The sequence below is a fragment of the Hemicordylus capensis genome, chromosome 6 (assembly GCF_027244095.1).
Source record: "Hemicordylus capensis ecotype Gifberg chromosome 6, rHemCap1.1.pri, whole genome shotgun sequence".
Classification (NCBI taxonomy): domain Eukaryota; kingdom Metazoa; phylum Chordata; class Lepidosauria; order Squamata; family Cordylidae; genus Hemicordylus; species Hemicordylus capensis.
Window position 1 is genome coordinate 74,035,392 of NC_069662.1, and position 20,398 is coordinate 74,055,789.

General features: G+C 44.4%; 1 protein-coding gene across 6 annotated transcripts in view; it reads right to left on the reverse strand.

The window, feature by feature from the left end:
• Nucleotides 1-20,398, reverse strand: part of LOC128329260 (zona pellucida-binding protein 2-like) — a 67,646-nt gene that overhangs the window by 35,900 nt on the left and 11,348 nt on the right. For 5 of the 6 annotated variants that reach the window (XM_053260123.1, XM_053260127.1, XM_053260125.1 and 2 more), the window contains exons 4-5: nt 20,005-20,148; nt 7,552-7,770 (exon numbers count right to left, since the gene is read on the reverse strand). In XM_053260123.1, coding sequence (XP_053116098.1) covers nt 7,552-7,770; nt 20,005-20,148 — 363 coding nt within the window. The remainder of the gene's footprint in view (nt 1-7,551; nt 7,771-20,004; nt 20,149-20,398) is intronic. The other variant, XM_053260126.1, reaches the window with a different exon arrangement.

Here is a 20,398-nt window from a genome sequence, read left to right on the forward strand (position 1 = left end):
AATCAAAGATAAGTATACTTAGGTGCAAGGAAATACTGGGGGGAGGGGAGCCATTCACACATGGTAGTCTGATCTTAAAACTGCTGACACTTAGTTTCCTGATGGTATATTATAGAGTCTCAATGCAGTCCTTGATATTGAAGAAAGTCCCTTTTCTGGGTTCATAGGAACATAGGAAACTGCCATATACTGAGTCAGACCATTGGTCTATCTAGCTCAGTATTGTTTTCACAGACTGGCAGCGGCTTCTCCAAGGTTGCAGGCAGGAATCTCTCTCAGCCCTATCTTGGAGAAGCCAGGGAGGGAACTTGGAACCTTCTGCTCTTCCCAGAGCGGCTTCATCCCCTGAGGGGAATATCTTGCAGTGCTCACACATCAAGTCTCCCATTCATATGCAGCCAGGGCAGACCCTGCTCAGCTATGGGGACAAGTCATGCTTGCTACCACAAGCTTCTATTAAAAAAACCCCAGCAACCCCCAAGAAATGATGAGCTCTTCACCTTGAAAACAGCTTTGACCAGCTGTTTTTAATTAAGGGCTGTGCTGCATGTCAGACAGAGCTATAAAAGCTTCCTCTCACTTTCACATCACTATCTTGCTACCTGGCAAGGTGAACTTTTAAAGGATTGTTGGAGAGATCCATGGATTTTAGAGATGATGTGTAGAGTAATATCTGATGTAGAGTTGCAGTTATGAGTAAATTTATTTCTGTAGTGTAGCTCAGAATCTCTTCCACTTGAAGGAATATCTCCCAGCAGATTTCTTTTTAGTATAAGAAAATATTATCCAGTTATCTTTCATGTTGATCTAGCTCTGTGTTCCCCATGCTGTCAATTTCAGAGTTCCTGCACTGTAGTGGAGAATCTTGCCCTTGTCCTGCAAAAAGAGGTCTCTAACCAATGAAAATTGGTTAGGTAAGATTCCTGTGATATTTACAGAAGTGGAAACAAAAATAATTTTGGCCACCATGGGGTAATGAGAATGTAGGATATGCCCTGTGATAGAATCCTGTTGAGAATCCTTGGGATCTGTGGAAATGGTGAGAATATGTAAAAGATTCCTTCTATTTTATAAGCAACACATCCCCTAGAGGCTATCCTTGCTCTAGAATAAAACGTTTTGCATTTTTGTGTTGGTCTGAGTTGCAAAGAGGCCTTTCAGTGGGAAACCACACTGTTCAAACATTGGTTTTTAAGTAATGCTATGCTCAACTTGTGCATGGCAGGTGGGCTATATGTGCGTGCTGAGAGAATTTGCCATCACATTTTATATTTATGGCAACTGAAATAACTCTCATTTTGGAATATATTCCCAAATGTCTATGGCAAGATTGCACAGGGTCCTCAAGACAGTTCCTCCCTGCTTGTTCAAATTAGCTACAGCTGTCATGTTGTCCATTGCCACTTGCACTACCCTGCTTCTTATCAATTGAAGATCTTAGTGCAAGGAATAGGGCAAAACTCTCCAAGGTTTGTCATGATGCACACGTGACCACAATTTCTTGCCCTGGGCCCTTGACAGTGGGCACCACATCCTGTCAGGGATGCCTCTGAAGTGATCACAACAGTTGGCTGTAACCACCTTTCTAGAGCAAGCAGAATCTTTTGTGGAATGGTTAAAGATTTGGACCGAAAGACTTTCTGATGGCAGAAAGCTGACAGAGACCAAAATTCAAATGGTTTAATTTGAATTAATGCAAATGGAACCACAGTTTTGCATGATGCTGTAAGACCCAGTAAATACTGAATTATCTTTGCTTGCTGATTTCGGTGAGAGATACAGTCCATAACTATGTGTTGAATACTCGCAGCCCTTGACTTAAAAAACTATGCCTTCTTTTCAATTGAATCCTAGACTGCCCTACAAACGGTATTGTGAGAGGGAGTCAACTGAGATTTTTTTCCAATTGAGGTGAATCTTAGATTTTGAATAAATCTTTACCAGCATCAATAGATGCAACAATTAGCCAGTCTATGAAAGGATATATATTGCTTCTGCACCTCAAAAATACAATCTGCCACGCATTTTGTGAAAACTCTGGGAGCCATTGATAAGCTGAAAGGAAGAATTTTATACTAAAAAAACTCCCTTCCTAATGTGAAATGAAGGTATTTTCTGTGCCATGCTGGATATGTATATAAATCTGAATTCTTCAAACTGATAACCACAAACCATTCATCTTTTATAAGGAGAAGCAGTATTGTTTGTATGGAAATCATCTTTAACTTTGATTTTAAAATATTTTTTGTTTTGTTTTTTACAGAACAAAATCATTCAGGCACCTTAAATCCAGAATGGGTTGTCTCATACTTCTTTGGGATTTGGAAATAAACACAAACATCCTGAAAAGTGTGTCTCGGTCTCAAAGTATCCAAAGGCCCCCGTTCTTGTTTCCATTCCACTCTTCAATTTTGGAGTTCTTCCAAAACAGATCTGAGCAGATCTGTTCTAAAGAAAAGAAAGGAATTCTTGGAACCTCAGTGAGTTTATCATCATTCTCTACTGTGCACAGTGCTGGATTTGTTAAACTGAGGAGTTGATGCTACATGCTTCGTTGACAGTATAGGTTCCCCTTGCTTGAGAAACTTCTTTTATCTCAATATTGGATCTTTTGAAGTTGAAGAATGCCTTTTCTTTGGCACACCCTGCTCATGAGAATACTTTCTCAAAATGGAGGAGTCCACCAAAGGTTCCATAATCTTCCTCGGTGTGGAGGAGGACTTATTAGTCTGATCAAGCTCAGAAACCACTTCAGCAGTATCTCTTGAAGCATCATTCTGACTCTCCGGCAGAATAATCCTTGGCACCTCTGGTGTAGGAATCACTATCTGTGTAACTGCTGGTACTGAAGTCCATTGTTGACATCCCTGTTGAACTTGGTGATGTCAGAAGAGTTGATGCAAAGGTCACTGTAGATGTTGTGGTGATGCAAGGGTGTAGCACTGAATCATACAATGCTGCCCTAAGCTTTAGTTTTCAACTTTTTCTTGTATGTTGGGAACATGGGAAGCTGCCTTATACCAAAAAAGGCCATTGGTCCCATCTACCTCAATACTGTCTAAATTGACCAGCAGCAGTTCATCAAAGTTTCAGCAAAAGTCTTTCCCAGCCCTACCTGGAGATGCCAAGGATTGAATTTGGGATCTTCTGCACACAGAGTAGATGGACCTTACAGTCCTCACCATGGCAATTCAAACACAGTCTATGCCAACCCATGGATGAAAGTTTGGCACTAGAGATGTAAGTTTGGGCGGGGTATAAATTTGACAGATAGATAGATGTTCTTATGTTTTTTGGAAGTGTTCTTTGTGTCCATCAAACATAAATAATAAGCTGTGCAGCAGAACCACACCAAAAGAAAAAAAATAACAACTCTTATAATACAGAACAAAACAAACTCTCTGATAGGAGTGACATTCCCAAGAGCTGCCAGTGCAGTGGTCACAAAGGAACTGAGGTACTGACACTCCAACGGCTCTCTCCTAACTGTCACTCCAGCCACGTGAGGACAACATCAGAGCATCACGAGGAGCTTTTGAAAACTTCCCAAAGAGTCAGCTGCACAGGTGAAATGCCATATGTGTGAATGCACAGATGAACCCCAGTATCAAGTCATCATATAAGTACATGATGTTTTCCCCAAAGCTCCTAAGACAGTCATACTGTATACTGTATTCAGTTTTAAGAGACTGTAAACATTACATTCAGATTTTATTTTAAACCAAGTAGTTTTTTAAAATGAAATTTATTTTAGCTTAGTGTTTTGTGAACTGCCTAGAGCCTTTGGAGTCAGTCGATATATTAAGTAAGTAAGTAAGTAAATAAATAAATATTTAAAAAACCTGATCTATATAGCTGGGACCATGGGGAGATTAAAAAGGCCCTTATGGATGTTTCTTCTGGACTGTGTGGTTAGGTGTAGGATTCAGATTCTTTCTTGCTGATCTACCACACAGCCCTTACGGCAGCTCTCACTGTTCCTTGTGGCTCTATTTCTTGCAAAAGCCTGCTCCCATCACACAGGCATTGTGTGGTAACACTATTCCCACAACCTTTTTTGGCCCACCATCAATGCTTTCTCCCATATAGGAACTGGAGCTGGTACACTATTATAATGGCATGTAGGACCTTCTTTTGCAGTTTGCTAGTCAAAAGGTAGCTGTTTATATGGTACAAAAGTATCTGAATCCTCTATCTGAAGGATCCCTGTAATGTGTCAATTACTGGACTCATTCTGGCTGTGCCATTGTGGTAAGGACACTTTGGTGTCACTGTGACTGCCAGGCTGTGCTGGGCAAAATGCCAAAATGGAATCATTCTGCCATTGCCATCGTATGCCCCCAAACGGTGCCCGGTGCCTGCTGCTGCTCGCCGGCGGGATGGGCTTCAGCCCTGCCCTGCAGTGAAGGCCCCCGAGCTTGCTGCCAGCCACGTGCCCGGCAGAGCAACCCTCCGGTACGTCCGACCTCTCCGAGATTGAGAGGCGGACTGAGCCGGCGCAGGCGCGCTGCCTGCTTTACACTTCCGGTCTGCCCCGGAAGTGATGCCAGGGCCAATCGGAAGTGGCTCCCAGCCCCGTGTGCTCCTGGTAAGGGGCTGGGACAAACGGCCGCGCCACCAAGGAGGCAGCGAGCGGCACTCTTCTGGCTGTGCCATTGTGGTAAGGACACTTTGATGTCACTGTGACTGCCAGGCTGTGCTGGGCAAAATGCCAAAATGGAATCATTCTGCCATTGCCATGTGTTCAGTGATTCCTTCTGTGTATGGCTAAGCTTTTTTTTGGAAGGGTGGTAAATAAATCGAATACATAAATAAAATAAATAAGTAGGAGTATCCTTGGCACATATTGTTATGACTGGTGATGCCATGGGTATTGTTGGTACAGTATCTGTTATTTGAACTGGCAGTTTGTGATGATCTGTGCCAACCGATGTGTGTAACATCATGCCAATGTTACACTACCATTAACAGCTGCCCTGCCCAACAATATAGTTCTACCAAATCAAAACAATATGGTAGGGAGAGGGGAAAACCCCACTGTATCCTAGATTCTTCCTAGTCATTCAACTCTCACACGGAAGTCAGGAACATTCATACCACTGTTCAGGCCTAGATTGTTACATTTGCCAAACAAGAAAAAAGAAGCTAAACACAAAATCTCCCCCATCATCTTCACCCGTGCTCTTAAGTGCTGCCCTTCTTCCCTAAGGCAGTTAGGTCCTTATTATTCCTAAGTCCTGGGAAGGTCTGCCAATAAATGTTAGATTTTATGAATTGGAATGAATAGACTGGATATCTGTTCATTTAAGAAAAAGGAAAAACAGGAGTTAAATCTCACCAAGTTAGCGGAGGGAGATAAACTGTTCAGTATATCACATTTTGTGATCTTGCAATGACATAACAAGTGCCCAACCATGATTTTTCTTAGGCTCAGTACAAGTTTGTAACACATATACCCTCCCCTCGATTGTGGTCCCTCAGCTTTGGAACACCTTCCCCGAAGAGCTTCACCATGCTCCCTCCTCAGTGTTTTCAAACAATGAAGTACACATCTCTTTAGAAGCTTTTTAATGTTTTATCTGCTGCTTATATCTGATAGGTTTTCATAGTTCTTAGTTTTTTGCTTTTTAAATAACTTTTAATTTGAAACTTTAAAAAAAAAGAAATGTAATTTTAAATGTGGTTTTAGCCTAGTCTTTTAACTTGGTTAACTTAACTTGTTTAACTTTACTAATCTCTTATTTTACATTGTGTTTATTTTATTGATGTTGTGAGCTTCACCGAGCAGTAGTGTACTAGAGGGACAGGGTATAAATATTTTAAATAAATAAAATAAAATAAACAGAATCTTATACTCCATATAGCCACAGGGCAACTTTAGCATAAACATACACAAGTGTGATCTACAATTTAGCCTCAATTTTCCCTTCATGATAATTTGTTTGTAGCTCAAGCTGGGCCCCCATGGGTCTTTGGGCCCTTTCCCTCCCCCATACTTGGACTCTGGACAGAAATGTTGGTATGCCCAATGACTAGTTCGGCAACTAGGTGTGATGTGATGAGGCAGCTGACTCAGGGGTGAACTGGTGGATGCGGAGAATTAGCTATCTCCACTAACCTGCCACCTAACTCACTGACCATTTCCAGTAGTGGATGGACACCCCTACCTGCCACAAGTGGTAGAGGTAGTGCCTCTGCTCCTTCTGCTACCACCCTTCCTCATTCTGCTCAAGGCACAGGGCAGGGAACAGAGTGGAAAGAAATGTGTGGAGGAGTGGGAGGGCCCCATAGTTCCTTACATTCCATGTCCTGCTCCTTGCCTTTTCAAGTGGCAGGGAGTGGAGCAGACAAGCAGAAAGAGGAGGAGAAGGAAGAGTAGCTGCCACCACCTCCAATTAAGGGGAAAGGGGCTCACAGTGAGCTCTGTACACTGTGACTGGGGAGATGGGTGGGTGGGGGGAAGCATATTGCAGGTGGGGAGATCAGAGAGGGGAATTGGCTTGTAGTATCCTTCATGTGCTGCAGGTGTGGAGGGCAGCATCTTGCTCCTGCCTCAGGTACCAGTAGGGCTTGGGTCAGATCTCATATACCCCATCATAAGCACATGAGATGGTGTAGAGCATAGCATGCATAGGCTGTAAAGCCTTAAGCGTGCACCACTGAAGTCTGTGGGATTCATAGGATATATCCACAAGGCTCAAACTGGCCCAGCTCAGGACAGATGCAAGCTAATTTTTTGCTAAAGCACAGAACATGGGCTCCTTTTTTGCCCCTTTTACAGAGACATTCAGGTCAAATTTATATTTCCATTATTTCGCAAGTACCCTGGCTGCCCAAACCATGTCTATACCAGTTGCTGCTCTCGGATGAAGACCCAGCCTTCACGTATAACACTGCCAAGTTTTGCATGGCAATATGTAGGATCCACCAGGTCGTGACTGCCAGGCCATTTCCTAGCATCAGCTCTGCATAGTTTTAAACTGCTGATTATATTATTTTTTATTGTTCTTATTTAGATGTTCCATTTTATATACTCTGTTTTAGCCACTGCTTTTTGCATTTTATATATTCTACATTTTATAATTTTAATAATTATATAGCTACCCTCTTTTTTAAGTGTAGCAGCCTTTTAGTATCATATTATAGCTTTATAGCATTAGAGTAGAAATTTAAAACAACATAGTCATGGTTTCATAATTTGTTTTAATCATGCTCTACTGTTTTATCTTATATGCTGGTCTTGGGCTGTAATAAAGATGACTGATTGAATATTTTGCTACATTTGTGAAACATGAAGCAACCATTTTTAAATATGGTAATTGCATAATCAAAATAAGATGAAATTCACTCTAGATTTTCTCTTTTTGTCTCTCAGACAATTGCATTGGTTCAGTATTGGGTTGTATTTTAACCAATACTGTATATCTACTATTATAGTCAGTTAATTTTACTCAGTCCTTGTATCACTGCTGCAATTTTATGCATTTTTTTTCATGAAAAGATTCAAAAGTAACAATACTACAGAACCAGTGAGTAAAACATTAAGCTTACCAACAAACTGAAAGGTAATCCTGTGTGTAATCTTTTCCAGTGAGTCTGTGGAAGAATGGCACTGTGTACTCCACTGCTGGATCTCACACCCCAGGTTGTTGACTAAGCTTTCCAATTTCTCTAACAGATATTTTTCAAATGAAGCAACTATATTGTTTTCACAACTTTCAGATGTGAATTCAGATAACAGATTTATACTCTTCTCTGGCATATGATAAACTGTTAAAAATTAAAAAGAAAAACAAAGTTATCTCTTAACATTGCTGCCCAAATTACCCGAAGCTAATATCCATGTGTGACTGGCGCAGTGGGGAACTGCTTGACTAACAAGCGGTTGCCGGTTCGAATCCCCTCTGGTATGTTTCCCAGACTATGGGAAGCACCTATATCAGGCAGCAGTGATACAGGAAGATGCTGAAAGGTATAATCTCATATTGCGTAGGAGGCGCAATGGTAAACCCCTCCTTTATTCTACCAAAAGAAAACCACAGGGCTCTGTGGGCCCCAGGAGTTGAAATTGACTTGATGGCACACTTATAATATTGGTCCCTACCAAACCTTTCCCTAACTGTACTAGTCATCCATATCGAGCTGAATGACAATTTGGTGAAGCTGCCGTTGTTTGAAGCATTTATTGTCCTGTCAATTCTGGGATATTAAAGTACCCCATAACTATACCCTGCATTAATGGTTTTTCTCCTCTAATGGCACAGAAAAGGTTCATCCCATCAAGAGCCCAGCTTGGGTTAGGCTGGTTGTGAGAAGTGGCGGGATTCTCGCAGACCCCTCTGCTTCCTCCCCGCCTAACCCTCCTAAATAACCCAGGTGCCACTTATTGTGTGCCTCCTCAGGCTGAATTCTGCACCTGTCTGATGCGGGAATCCCCCAATGCAACACATGTGCCACACGGTGCATTGTGGGATGCCTGGAGGCCTCCGCCCTGCTGCATGCTTCACAGAGCTTCACGGAGCAGAGCTGCCCATGAGCACAGAACACACTACCACCACCTTCACCTTGATCATTTGTGCAGAATGTAAGGTTTACCCTGGCTTCTCTGTGCCCGCCTGCACACCCTGGCAATAATGAAAATTGCCTCATTATCATTCTGTATATGGCTACACAATTATTTATGATATTGAGTTTATAAATTAGTGCAGAAATAACTGTAAGTTATATTCTATTAGACCAGAGCCCAGTTTAGACCAAGGTCTGCCATCCTAGTTACAGGCAGTGTTCACCTCTCTAGATGACTGTTGTAACCGTGAGCAGGGCAGTGAGGGGGCAGGGTGAGTGATGCACCAAGGTGCCACTTCCAACCATTTTGTAATGCTACGGGGCCTTTTAAGCTTGGCATAGTTTAGGGCCTCAGCATGTCATAATTTAGCCCTGATTATGACATTCGTGTGCACTCCATAGCGGATATTTGTGAGCAGCTTGGAGGATTCAGCAGAGAAGCTTTGAGGAACACTTCAAGTGAGGATGACCATAATGTGATCTAGAACCTGGCTGCTACATAAGAGTTTGAAGGTATTTGAGCAAACACCTCATTCTAAACTTGTTTGAAGAAAGGCAAAGGTCTCCACCATGTTAGCCAAGGAAACAATCTGTTTTGCTTTAATCTATACCCTCCTTGGGATGCTTTCTAAGTAGACATATATGCACTTGGTCAATTGTCTTCTGAATGCTATGAGAGTGTCTACTTTTCCCTTTTTATAGACAAAGGTTTACTTTAAGGAGCAAAGTTCAACAGATGTTCCTATGATAGGGACCATTAAGTACCGTGTCCCATTAAGAACTGGGAGCCGAGCATCTATGTAGGCTCAGTCACCCTGTCTATCAGAGCAGAAAATAAATGGGACTCTTATCGGAATTACAGTTCATGTCTCTGTCTTAGATTTTAAAATAAATGTGGCAAGAAACACCATGAGTTGAGAGAAGACATATAGGATCATTGGGCTGTGTCTGAAGAAAGTTAGTCATGGTTACGTTCCGCTGAAATTAAAAGGACTTAGACAAATCATTACTACCTTAAGTTCCATTAATTTCAATGCAATGTAGTTGTGGCTAATTTTGGATATAAACCATTGTGCTTAATGCATCTATAGTTTATGCTCTAGCCCTATTCAGACATAATATTGTACCTCTGCTCAGATGTCTGCACATACAGGGGTGCTGTGAGGCACAGACCTGGGGGCCCAGGTCCATGTGTCCACTCTCCTAGGGTGCCCATGATATTCTCCAAGGAAAAAGAGGGCCCCGTTTATATTTCCAAAATGTCTTGGCCTAGATTTCTGAAATTGGGCACAGATATGTATTGATCTTGAAGCAGATTGGTTCATCCATTGATTTTTGATTCTTTAAATTTACAAAACCTTCCCCAAATCCTATGTTTTAACATACAGAATTACAAAAGCCCCCCCACCCCCGGACCATCATCCCACCCTCATGTGAAGAATTTTGCCCTTTGCCTTCATAAAAAAGTGTAACACCCCCCACCCCCACCCCCACCCCCATTTCCAGAATGGCTGGACTTAAAAGAGTTCTGAAATTGGGCACACATGGCAGGACTGTTTATTTTTATTTCAAGTAAATTGAATTTTTCCCTACTGCAGTAGTTTGTTTGTGACCCAAAAGGTTTGCATGAGAACTGTGAAGCAAGGGGCATGTGTTGTGGTTTTAATGTATTTTCTTTATGAATGTACAATATGTCCAAGTTGGTTTTGTGTTTGAACTGTGAAGCAAGGGACACTTCTTGTGTACCAGTTAGTTTGTGAATGGTCAGGAAGCTGTGTGACTCCATAAAGCTGTGCAGCTTGTGTGTGTGGGGGGGGGGGAATGCAATCTGGCCCAGATCTTTGGGTTTGTGGTGAATGATCAAGAAGATGTAAGGATTCTTTGGAGGTTGTTTAGCTCCCCCCACCCCCCACAAGCACTCTGGCCCAGGCCTGTGAGTTTGTGGTGAAACGTATATATACGGGGCAGGATGTTTATTTGCAGGGGAGCCCCCATAAGCTCATTAGGTCTAGGGTCCAAAATTACCTAGCTGCATCTCTGTATATATTTTGGGGTGAATGACTGTACCATAAGAAGTTTACTGCTGTACCTGTGTTCAGCATAATGTGAATAACTGTACCTGTGTACACTGTGCATAGACTGTATGAGTGCTGAACATAGAGTGATTAGAATTTCTGTCACAAATAAAACTGGCAACAAATCTGTGAACTTTGTTCTTAATTGTAAAGGCAAAGAGATCTCTGACTGGAAGGATGCATGTGCAAGACAGAGAAAGACACATCCTGAAGATTTGGACTCCACTCCCCTTGCCCAGGTCCTGGTGGCAGCACAGCCAGTCCATTTTGGTGTTGTGTATTTGTTTTGTTTGTTTGATTTCTATAATCCCCGCTGGTATGTTTCCCAGACTATGGGAAGAACCTATATTGGGCAGCAGCGATATCGGAAGATGCTGAAAGGTATAATCTCACACTGCGCGGGAGGAGGCGATGGTAAACCCCTCCTTTATTCTACCAAAAGAAAACCACAGGGCTCTGTGGGCCCCAGGAGTTGAAATTGACTTGACGGCACACTTATAACATTGGTCCCTACCTAACTTTCCCCTAACTGTACTGGTCATCCTTATCGAGCTGAATGACAATTTGGTGAAGCTGCCATTGTTTGAAGCATTTATTATCCTGTCAATTCCCCACACAGGAACTACTGTTAAAGACTGTAGGATAACTATTGTCCAGCGAAAGAAAGAGAATACTTCCTCTTGACCTATATTTTGCCCCATCTTGACTGTTAATTTGCTTTTGCTGTGGCATTGCCTGTTTGAACTGCACATGTTCCCTTTGATATTCAAAGTGAAACCTGATTACAGTGAGACCAATCACCATGAGCACTAACCAAAGTTTTGCTGTGACTGGACTCTGAAACCATTTGCCTTGAGCTACTATAACAGTAAGTTTTCCAGCCAAATAAAACTGTGTAGACTAGAGATGTTCCTGAGAGAGATGCACAGGTAGAGGATGCCAAGTGACCCATTGCTTGAAGGACACAGTCACAGCTTGTGTCAGTGATACACAAAGGTGACACTGCATTGTAACCACCTCCTGGTATAGAAGGCCTAGAATGAAATCCATGCAGGCAGTCATGTGACTCAATAGTTGCATTAAGATCTACTCTGGTGAATTTTGCAACTGATGTGATGGAGGACTGGATCCTTTCCCTTCTGTCCATGGAACCAGACAACAGCTCAGGTAAACAAAATGCTGAAGCTGGCTGCTAGCATGACAATGAAGGTTCAAAGAGCTGGAGCTGTGTGGAAGCTCTGTTGTTTCAAAGTAGCTGGAACTGGAACTCGGGAGGTTCTTCCTACTGAAGGGAACCAAGCACAAAGTTATTTGCATAGCTGTGTCTCTGAAGCAAGTGAGACGAGTAACCCATTCTTGAATAATGTATATCCACTGAAGAAGAACTGCATGGCTACCCCTCTAAAATTCTTCCTCTGCTTTTCATTCTGTTGTTTTTTATACAGTACATATTCATCAGTACAGGTATTTCAGGCATATCCGGCCCATACAGCACAGACCGCTGGCATGGCCACCAGAGGCAGTGGCGAGGTGATGAGCCCAGGCAGCCCACCAAAACAGCCATGGGAGCAGGTGGAGGCCCGTGGGCAAGAGGAGCTCCATGCTGCATGCCCAATCCTGGACACAGCCACAGCCTCCTTGTGTCTTCCAGCATGGACAGATGACATCATCCATTCGGCATCGGCCAAGCAGCATGAACACCGACAGGGTGTCTGGGAGGTGGGGTTGGGCTTGGAGAAGTAGGAGGACACGATTAGGAGAGAGTGCAGGGAGAGACTATGGGGCAGGAAAAGGAATGGGAGCACCGAAGCAGAATTAATAAAGATGGGGGCAAGCAGGAAGGGTGGGGCCCAAGCAAGAAGTCCCAAGTGTCTCTCTGTACTTAAACAGTCTCGGGCCGATGATGAGGGAGAGCTGACTGAAGGGCAGCCTTGGTCCTCCAGGGAGAGGCAAGGCACACTGATGTGGACATTCTGGCAGGTATGACGGTGGCTAGCATGAACCCCCATCCCTGCTACTAAGGCCCTGCTTAGGAGAGAGAGCGCACTGTCAGAACGGGGTCCTGGGCATTCTTTCACAAGGCATGATTATTATTCCAAAAGGTTTCTTCTATCCTTATAGTACTGGTGGGGCATAGTGCCCCAATCATTCCAGTTCCTTCACTTTATTACTCCTTGTATTAATATTTTAACTTAAATATTACTGAACATTTTTCTGATAACACACAATAGTATAAAATTGTATTTATTTATTTTAAATAGTATTATATAAATAAGCACAACAGTATAAATAGAATGCAGCATATCAAGTAAACGATATTCACTAAATGTACAGGCTATTATGCTTTTCTGGACTGTCTTGTTAGTATCTTATTGCAGTTTTCCTCTCCCCATTGACACTCATCTCTTTCATTTAGACTTTATGCTATTCCTTATATCAGACTAAAAACATCTTAGCTGGCTCTTTTTCTAACCTTATCCAAAGTCCAGCTTAGAACATGTACAAATGTATTTAAATAGGCAAGGCAATGCAAATTTCTGATGAACTAATTTGCAATTGATTTGTGTATGTACTTTTGGACCATAATTGCAATCCAATCATAAAAAAACATGGATCACTCACAGAGCAATAAACAGACAACAGTTTTCTCTACATATCACCACCAGATGGCAATGTAGCATAATTTCAGTTATCTTCACGATGTTCCCTCCCATTCCCAGCCCCCACCAGTAAAGGAATTTCATGCATTCTTCTACATAGCATAGCCTGAAACCAAGAGCTGGAAATTATCAATAGCAACTGGACTCCCGTTTAGGACTCTGGGCTGTTATATAAAGTCTGGCTATTTTTGGAGACACAGCATTGGGCTAACTTAATTGTTAAGGTTGTTCTTCTGTTCTGGAGCAACAATTAAATCAGTAGGAGTCAGTGAACTTTGTGAGCTTAGTCACACGTAACTCTGCACATAAATAGGCTGCAACCAGAGGCACTCTTACCCCTGGACTTCAGGGCCGAAGTCCAGGGCCTCCACAGCCCCTGGGCTCCCCCCTCCCCCACACAAAATCCTCTTTAGTCTATCCTGGGTGGTGTGGTCAACCAGCAGAGCATGATGATGCTTAATTTGCAGGGAAGAGGGGGCCTCCAAAGGCCTTTAGGTCCAGGCTTCAAAATTACCTAGGTGTACCTCTAGCTGCAACTAGATAGGGCTGAGAGAGATTCCTGCCTGCAACCTTGGAGAAGCTGCTGCCAGTCTGTGAAGACAATACTGAGCTAGATAGACCAATGGTCTGACTCAGTATATGGCAGTTTCCGAAGTTCCTGTTGAACTCAGAAGCACTTACTCCTAAGTAAATATGTTAAAACTGAACTCTAAATTTCTAAAGTGGCATTATCTCAGATGTTGGACTTCCAGCACACTTGCCAAAAAGATTGACCACCACAGATCTAAAGTTTTATAGGTAATATCTGTACTGAGAATCAGGCCCGGAAGCTAACTTGGGAGTCAGTGCAGCTGAGCCATTAGCTTCTTGAAACAAACTTCCAATCTGCTTATCCAGCAACTTTTAGCAATATACATACAGGGAGATACTGTAGGCTGGCTCTAAAATATTAAAATAGTAGAAAACTCCAAGCATTTCTTGATAATTTCTCAAGCTGGTTGTATTGACCAGTACTTAAAATTAGCACAACTAGAACAAAGAACATCCTTATTAAAATCAGTATGGTCAGCTTCATTTTTTGTGAAGGTTTTCAAGAGACTACTGCAAAACTATATTCGGGGCTAGACTTTTAAGGATCAATCACATGAAATATGAAAATTATATTCACTTAAGTCAAGTTTATATAGCACAGTGCAAAAATAATCACTGCAACAGCACAAAAAGTGGAATATTTCATAGCCCAATTTTTGCAATATTGTAGTCACTGCTTCTAATACCAAACTTGGTAGTCCTAAGCCTATCAGTTGGGCAGCAAAATACTGCCCCATCCATTTAAAAAAAAAAAAGAGGGGGGGAGGAGATAGTACTTTCAGCTAGGGGTGTGTATGAACCGGTTTGTTGGTTTGTTCCCGTGCACACACGCCCCGGCCACTTCCGTTATTATGTTTACTAGGGTGGCAAGAGGGTATATAGCTGCCCCGTACCAGCAATTTTGACAGCAGCACCAGTGGGGGAAACGTAGCAGGGGAGGTAAGGACACCCTCCCCGCGCCTTAAAGCAAACCCCCCCCACCCTCTCTGGAGTGCATGGAACTAGTTCTGTGCACATCCCGACTTTCAGCATGCTGCAGAAAAATATATTGTTGTTATTATTATTATTATTATTTCGATTTCCATACCGCCCTTCCAAAAATGGCTCAGGACAGTTTACACAGAGAAATAAGAAAAATAAGATGGATGGACTTACAAATATAGTTTGTAAAATAAGGGAAACAACCATTTTTTTTAAAAGGCCCAGTCAGCATTCCCTCTAACAGGGATTCCTAGATGTTTTTCACTGCAATTCCCAGCATCCCCAGCTGCAATGGCCTTTGGATGGGGATTATGTGAGTTGTAGTCAACAACATCTGGGAATCTCTGTTAGAGAGAACACTGGGCCCAATGAGGAATGAGTAGGCTTGGTGGAATGTTTCTGCTCACCCAGCCCCAAACCTCAGCAGTCACACCTCAACTGTCTCACACTGGGGAGGGGATTCCCCAATCATTTATCTCCCCTCTACTATTCCTCATGAACCCCCAGCTTCTAAATTAGATTTCTGAGGTATGATTGAAGTAATTACACAGGAAGTACTTGTCATAAACAAAGGTGGTTACTATCTCAAATGTGAAAATTTGCCAGAAGCCTTGTAGGGAGGAGGAGGCTTTAACATCTGCTTCCCAGAGACAGCAGCTGCCCAGTGGTGAGAGCCTGTGTGGTTGCTGTCTGCTGTTGTCAGCTTGCCAGCTTGTGTGCCCTCTAATGTGTGGGGCTGTGTCTGTTGCCCAGCAGGTGAGTCTGTGCGGGATTGGGGCCAGAGGGGTGAGTCAGCAGTTCCTGAAGGTCAGCTGCTCAGATTAGCCATTTTTCGGGGCTTGTAAAAAAGGGCTGCTCCTGTGGTGGCGGGCCCACCACCGAAGGGGCGCCACCCCTTTGGGGGAGCCACCTTGGGAGGCAACGAGGGCAAGGGCCTGGTGATATATTTTGGCTTCTGTTGTTTTTGGCTCCTAGGTGTTTCAGATGTGTCTTGGTTTGTCTGGGGATGGGGAGACAGGAGGTGTGTCCACTGACTGTGGGGTGGCTATTCCGGTCGTGGTGGGGAATAGAGGAAGTAAAGTTGGCAGGTCAGCATGTCGTTACAGGGGAAGGGAAGTCAGAAATCTATTGTTTCCCCTTCTGGCTGCCCTGCCAGCTCTTTGACCTTGGGGAGCAGTGCCAACCTCCCACAGACTCTCACCTTGCTCCTCTGTAATGCCAAGTCTGTCCAGAATAAGTCTGAAACCATCCATGATCTGATTCTGGATGAAGGGGCAGACCTGGTATGTATTACAGAGACTTGGTTGGGGGAGGCTGGTGGCTCAGCTTGGTCCCAGCTTCTCCCTCCAGGGTACTTTGTTGAGGAGCAGGCGCGGGGATTGGGATGTGGAGTGGATGTGGCCTACAAGAATAACCTCTCCCTGGCCAGGATCCCTGTCGAAGTGTCTGGCCATATTGAAAGTGTGTTCCTAAGTTTGGGGACCAGGGATAGACTGGGACTTCTCTTGGTGTACCAATCGCCCCACTGCCCAATGGAGTCCCTAACTGAGCTGACAGACTTGGTTTTGGGTTTGGTGTTGGAGTGTCCCAGGCTTGTGGTGCTGGGGGACTTCAATGTCCACTTTGGGGCCAATTTGTCTGGGGTGGCTCAGGAGTTCTATCCCAAAGGGTCTTGGGACCGACGCACATTACAGGTCACACGCTTGATCTGGTCTTTCACTCTGAACAGGGTGGTGTTCCGTGGGTGGAGACTCCTGTGATTTCCCCATTGTCATGGACGGTCTACCATCTGGTTAAGGTTGGATTCACAGTCACACCCCACTTTCGCAGGGCTGAGGGGCCCATTAGAATGGTCCTCTGGAGAAGTTTATTGGATCCAATAGGGTTCCAAGAAGCCTTGGAGGGATTTAGTGTTTGCTCTGTCAGTGATCCTGTTGATGCCCTGGTGGAGAACTGGAACAGCAAGCTCACCAGGGTAGTAGACATGATTGCACCTAAGCATCCTCTCCGACCTGCTTCAAAATTGGCCCACTGGTATACAGAAGAACTACAGGGGCTGAAGTGGCAAGGTAGACAACTGGAGCGCAAGTGGAGGAAGACTCAACTTGAATCCGACAGATTATGACACAGAGCACATTTTAAGATCTATGCTCTGGCTATATGGGCGGCAAAGAAGCTATCCTTTTCGGCCCGTATTGTATCCACAAGTTCATGTCCGGCGGAGTTGTCCAGGGTTGTGAGAGGGCTAGTGAGTCCCCCCCCTCCCTTGAATCCAAATTTGGAACCATATATTACCCGCTGTGACATGTTTAATGATTTTTGTGTGGATAAAATCTCTCGTATACGGGCCGACTTGGATTTAGACCCCACAATTACTGCAGTGTCTGAATCGGAGGTGTCCAGCAACTCCTCTTATGTGGTTAGGCTGGATCAGTTTCAGTTTGTGACTCGTGAGGATGTGGACAAGCTGTTTGGAGCGATGAGGCCTACCACCTGTTCTCCTGACCCTTGCCCGACATGGCTAGTACTATCTGGCAGGGAGGTTGTTGTAGAATGCCTAGTAGAGATCATAATAAATGCTTCTCTGAGGGAGGGCAGGATACCTCCTTGCCTTAAGGAGGCAATTATTAAACCACTTCTGAAGAAGCCTGCCTTGGATTCCTCAGAGTTGAGCAACTATAGGCCTGTCTCCAACCTTCCATAGCTGGGCAAGGTAATTGAGAGGGTGGTGGCATCCCAACTCCAGGCAGTCCTGGATAAAACTGATTATCTAGACCCATTTCAGACCGGCTTTCAGGTGGGCTATGGGGTGGAGATTGCCTTGGTTGGCCTGTTGGATGATCTCCAATTGGGAATGGACAGAGGAAGTGTGACTCTGTTGGTCCTTTTGGACCTCTTGGTGGCTTTCGATACTATCGACCATGTATCCTTCTGGAGCATCTGGTGGGGTTGAGGGTGGGAGGCACTGAATTGCAGTGCTTCCACTCTTATCTCTCGGGCAGATTCCAAATGGTGTCCCTCGGGGACTGTTGTTCTTCAAAAGCTGTACTTGGTTATGGTGTCCCTCAGGACTCCGTATTGTCTCCAATGTTGTTTAACATCTACATGAAACCGCTGGGAGAGATCATCAGGAGATTTGGTGCAGGGTGTTATCAGTATAGTGATAACACTAAATCTATTTCTCCATGTCAGCATCATCAGGAGAAGGCATACTCTCCCTAAATGCCTACCTGGAGTCAGTGATGGGCTGGATGAGAGGCAACAGGCTGAAGCTGAATCCAGATAAGACGGAGGTACTTATTGTGTGGGGTGGAACTCGGGAGATGATTTTGATCTGCCTGTTCTGGATGGGGTCACACTTCCCCAGAAGGAACAGGTGCGCAGTCTGGGGGTGCTTCTGGACACAAACCTCTCCTTGGTGTCCCAGGTTGAGGCAGTGGCCAGAAGTGCCTTTTATCAGCTTCGGCTGATATGTCAGCTGCGTCCATTTCTTGAGATAAATGACCTCAGAAAAGTAGTACATCTGCTGGTCACCTCCAGACTTGACGACTGCAATGCGCTCTATGTGGGGCTGCCTTTGTACATAGTCCAGAAACTGTAGTTAGTCCAGAATGTGGCAGCCAGGTTGGTCTCTGGGTCATCTCGGAGAGGCCATATCACTCCCATCTTAAAAGATTTACACTGGCTGCCAATACGTTTCCAAGCAAAGTACAAGGTTTTGGTTATCCTCTCTAATAAAACACTTGGTGTCCGTCCGTGCCTGCCTGTTCTGGGCATGCGCGAAGCGCATGCCCAAAACAGAGCAAGGCAGCCGCGAACGCCAGCACCTGGCGGCCATGTTGGGGCTGGGAGAAGGAGAAGTGGCCGCCGCCCACGCCGGGAGAAGAGTGCGGGCGAGGTGGCGGCGGCGGAGCCGCGGCCACGGCCAAAGGTGGCAGTGGCCGCGGCGGGGCAACTGGCAGCAGGAGTGCGGGTGAGGCGGCGGAGGGGCAACTGGCCCCATGGCAGCGGGCGCTGCCGTGGAAGTGCGGCCGAGGCGGCAGCAAAGCCGCGGCCTCGGCAAGCGGGGGCCGCGGCGGAACGGACAGGGCCACTGCTGCGGAAGTGCGGCCGAGGCGGCGGCGAAGCCGTGGCCTCGGCAAGCGGGAGCCGCGGCAGGGCAGCAGGACGGACAGGAAAGGACTGGGCCCGCTGGTGGCCGCACTCAGGGGCCCGGGGTCTCCCGGAACGAAGGAGAAGCGGGGACCAGGGAGGGCAGAGGCGGCTGCGGCGGAACCGGCCCTGCCGCGGGGAAAGCTGGGGCCCGCCGCAGGGAGCGAATAAAAGGTAGAAGAGTCTTCTGGGCAGGGGGGAGGGCAAGAGGGAGTGGGGGTGGGCCCGGAGCACTTACTAGCACCCGTTATTTAACGGGCCTGAAAACACTAGTAACCTATAAAGCCCTAAACAGCTTGTGTGCAGTGTATTTAAGCGAACACCTTCTTTGCTATGAACCACACCGTCCATTGAGATCATCTGGAGAGGTTCATCTGCAGTTGCCACCCGCTTGTCTGGTGGCTACTCAGAGACGGGCCTTCTCCATTGCTGCCCCAAGGCTTTGGAACACACTTCCTGCTGAAATAAGAGCCTCCCCATCTCTTACAAACTTTAAAAAGGCAATCAGGACACATTTATTTACCCAGGCTTTTTATTAGACATTGTTTTAATTGTGTTTTAATAGTTTTAACATTTTAAATTTTAATTGTTGAAATGTGTTAATCTTTTTATTGGGTGTTTTTATTGTCTTGTAAACTGCCCAGAGAACTCGTGTTTGGGGCGGTATAAATATGTGATAGATAGATAGATAGATAGATAGATAGATAGATAGATAGAGATTCCAGACTTTTTTCTTGATGGATAATTCTGTACAGTTGAAATGCTCTATTCCAAAGGTTCCCAACCTGTGGTTTTATTTTGGCTGGGGATGGGAGCTGTAATTCAGCAAAATCTGGAGTACCACAAGTTGGGAAACCTTGCTTTATTCTACTGTTGTATTGGGCTTTTCATGTATACAAGCATTTGAGTATTTCATAGATGAATGTCATGGCCAAAAGAAGTATGAATTCAGTAAATCAAATCACTAAAAGCTTACTTACCATAGACCATAAAATTGATTTCTGTAGTCAGTTGTTCACCATTATACATATAGTTCACTTTGCATGTAAAACCTCCAGAATCACTGCCCTGAATATTATAGAGCTCCAAGTTGCCATCATCAGTTAAAACAAATCTTTGTGATTCTACAAATAAAAACATATAACCAAAAATATCAACACTGTGACATTAAATAATAAACTAATCATAAAGACATAGACATAAAGGTAATCTAGCCTACAGTTCTGCAATAATGCAGAATTTTTCATAGCAATGCGCCCCTAACATATATGTGCATATAGTAGAAATTTGTAGCCTTTAATAATACATAGAGGAATTTATCACAAGCAAAGAAAAAGTGATACAAAATTCAGCAGGGGTATCTAATGAGCAATA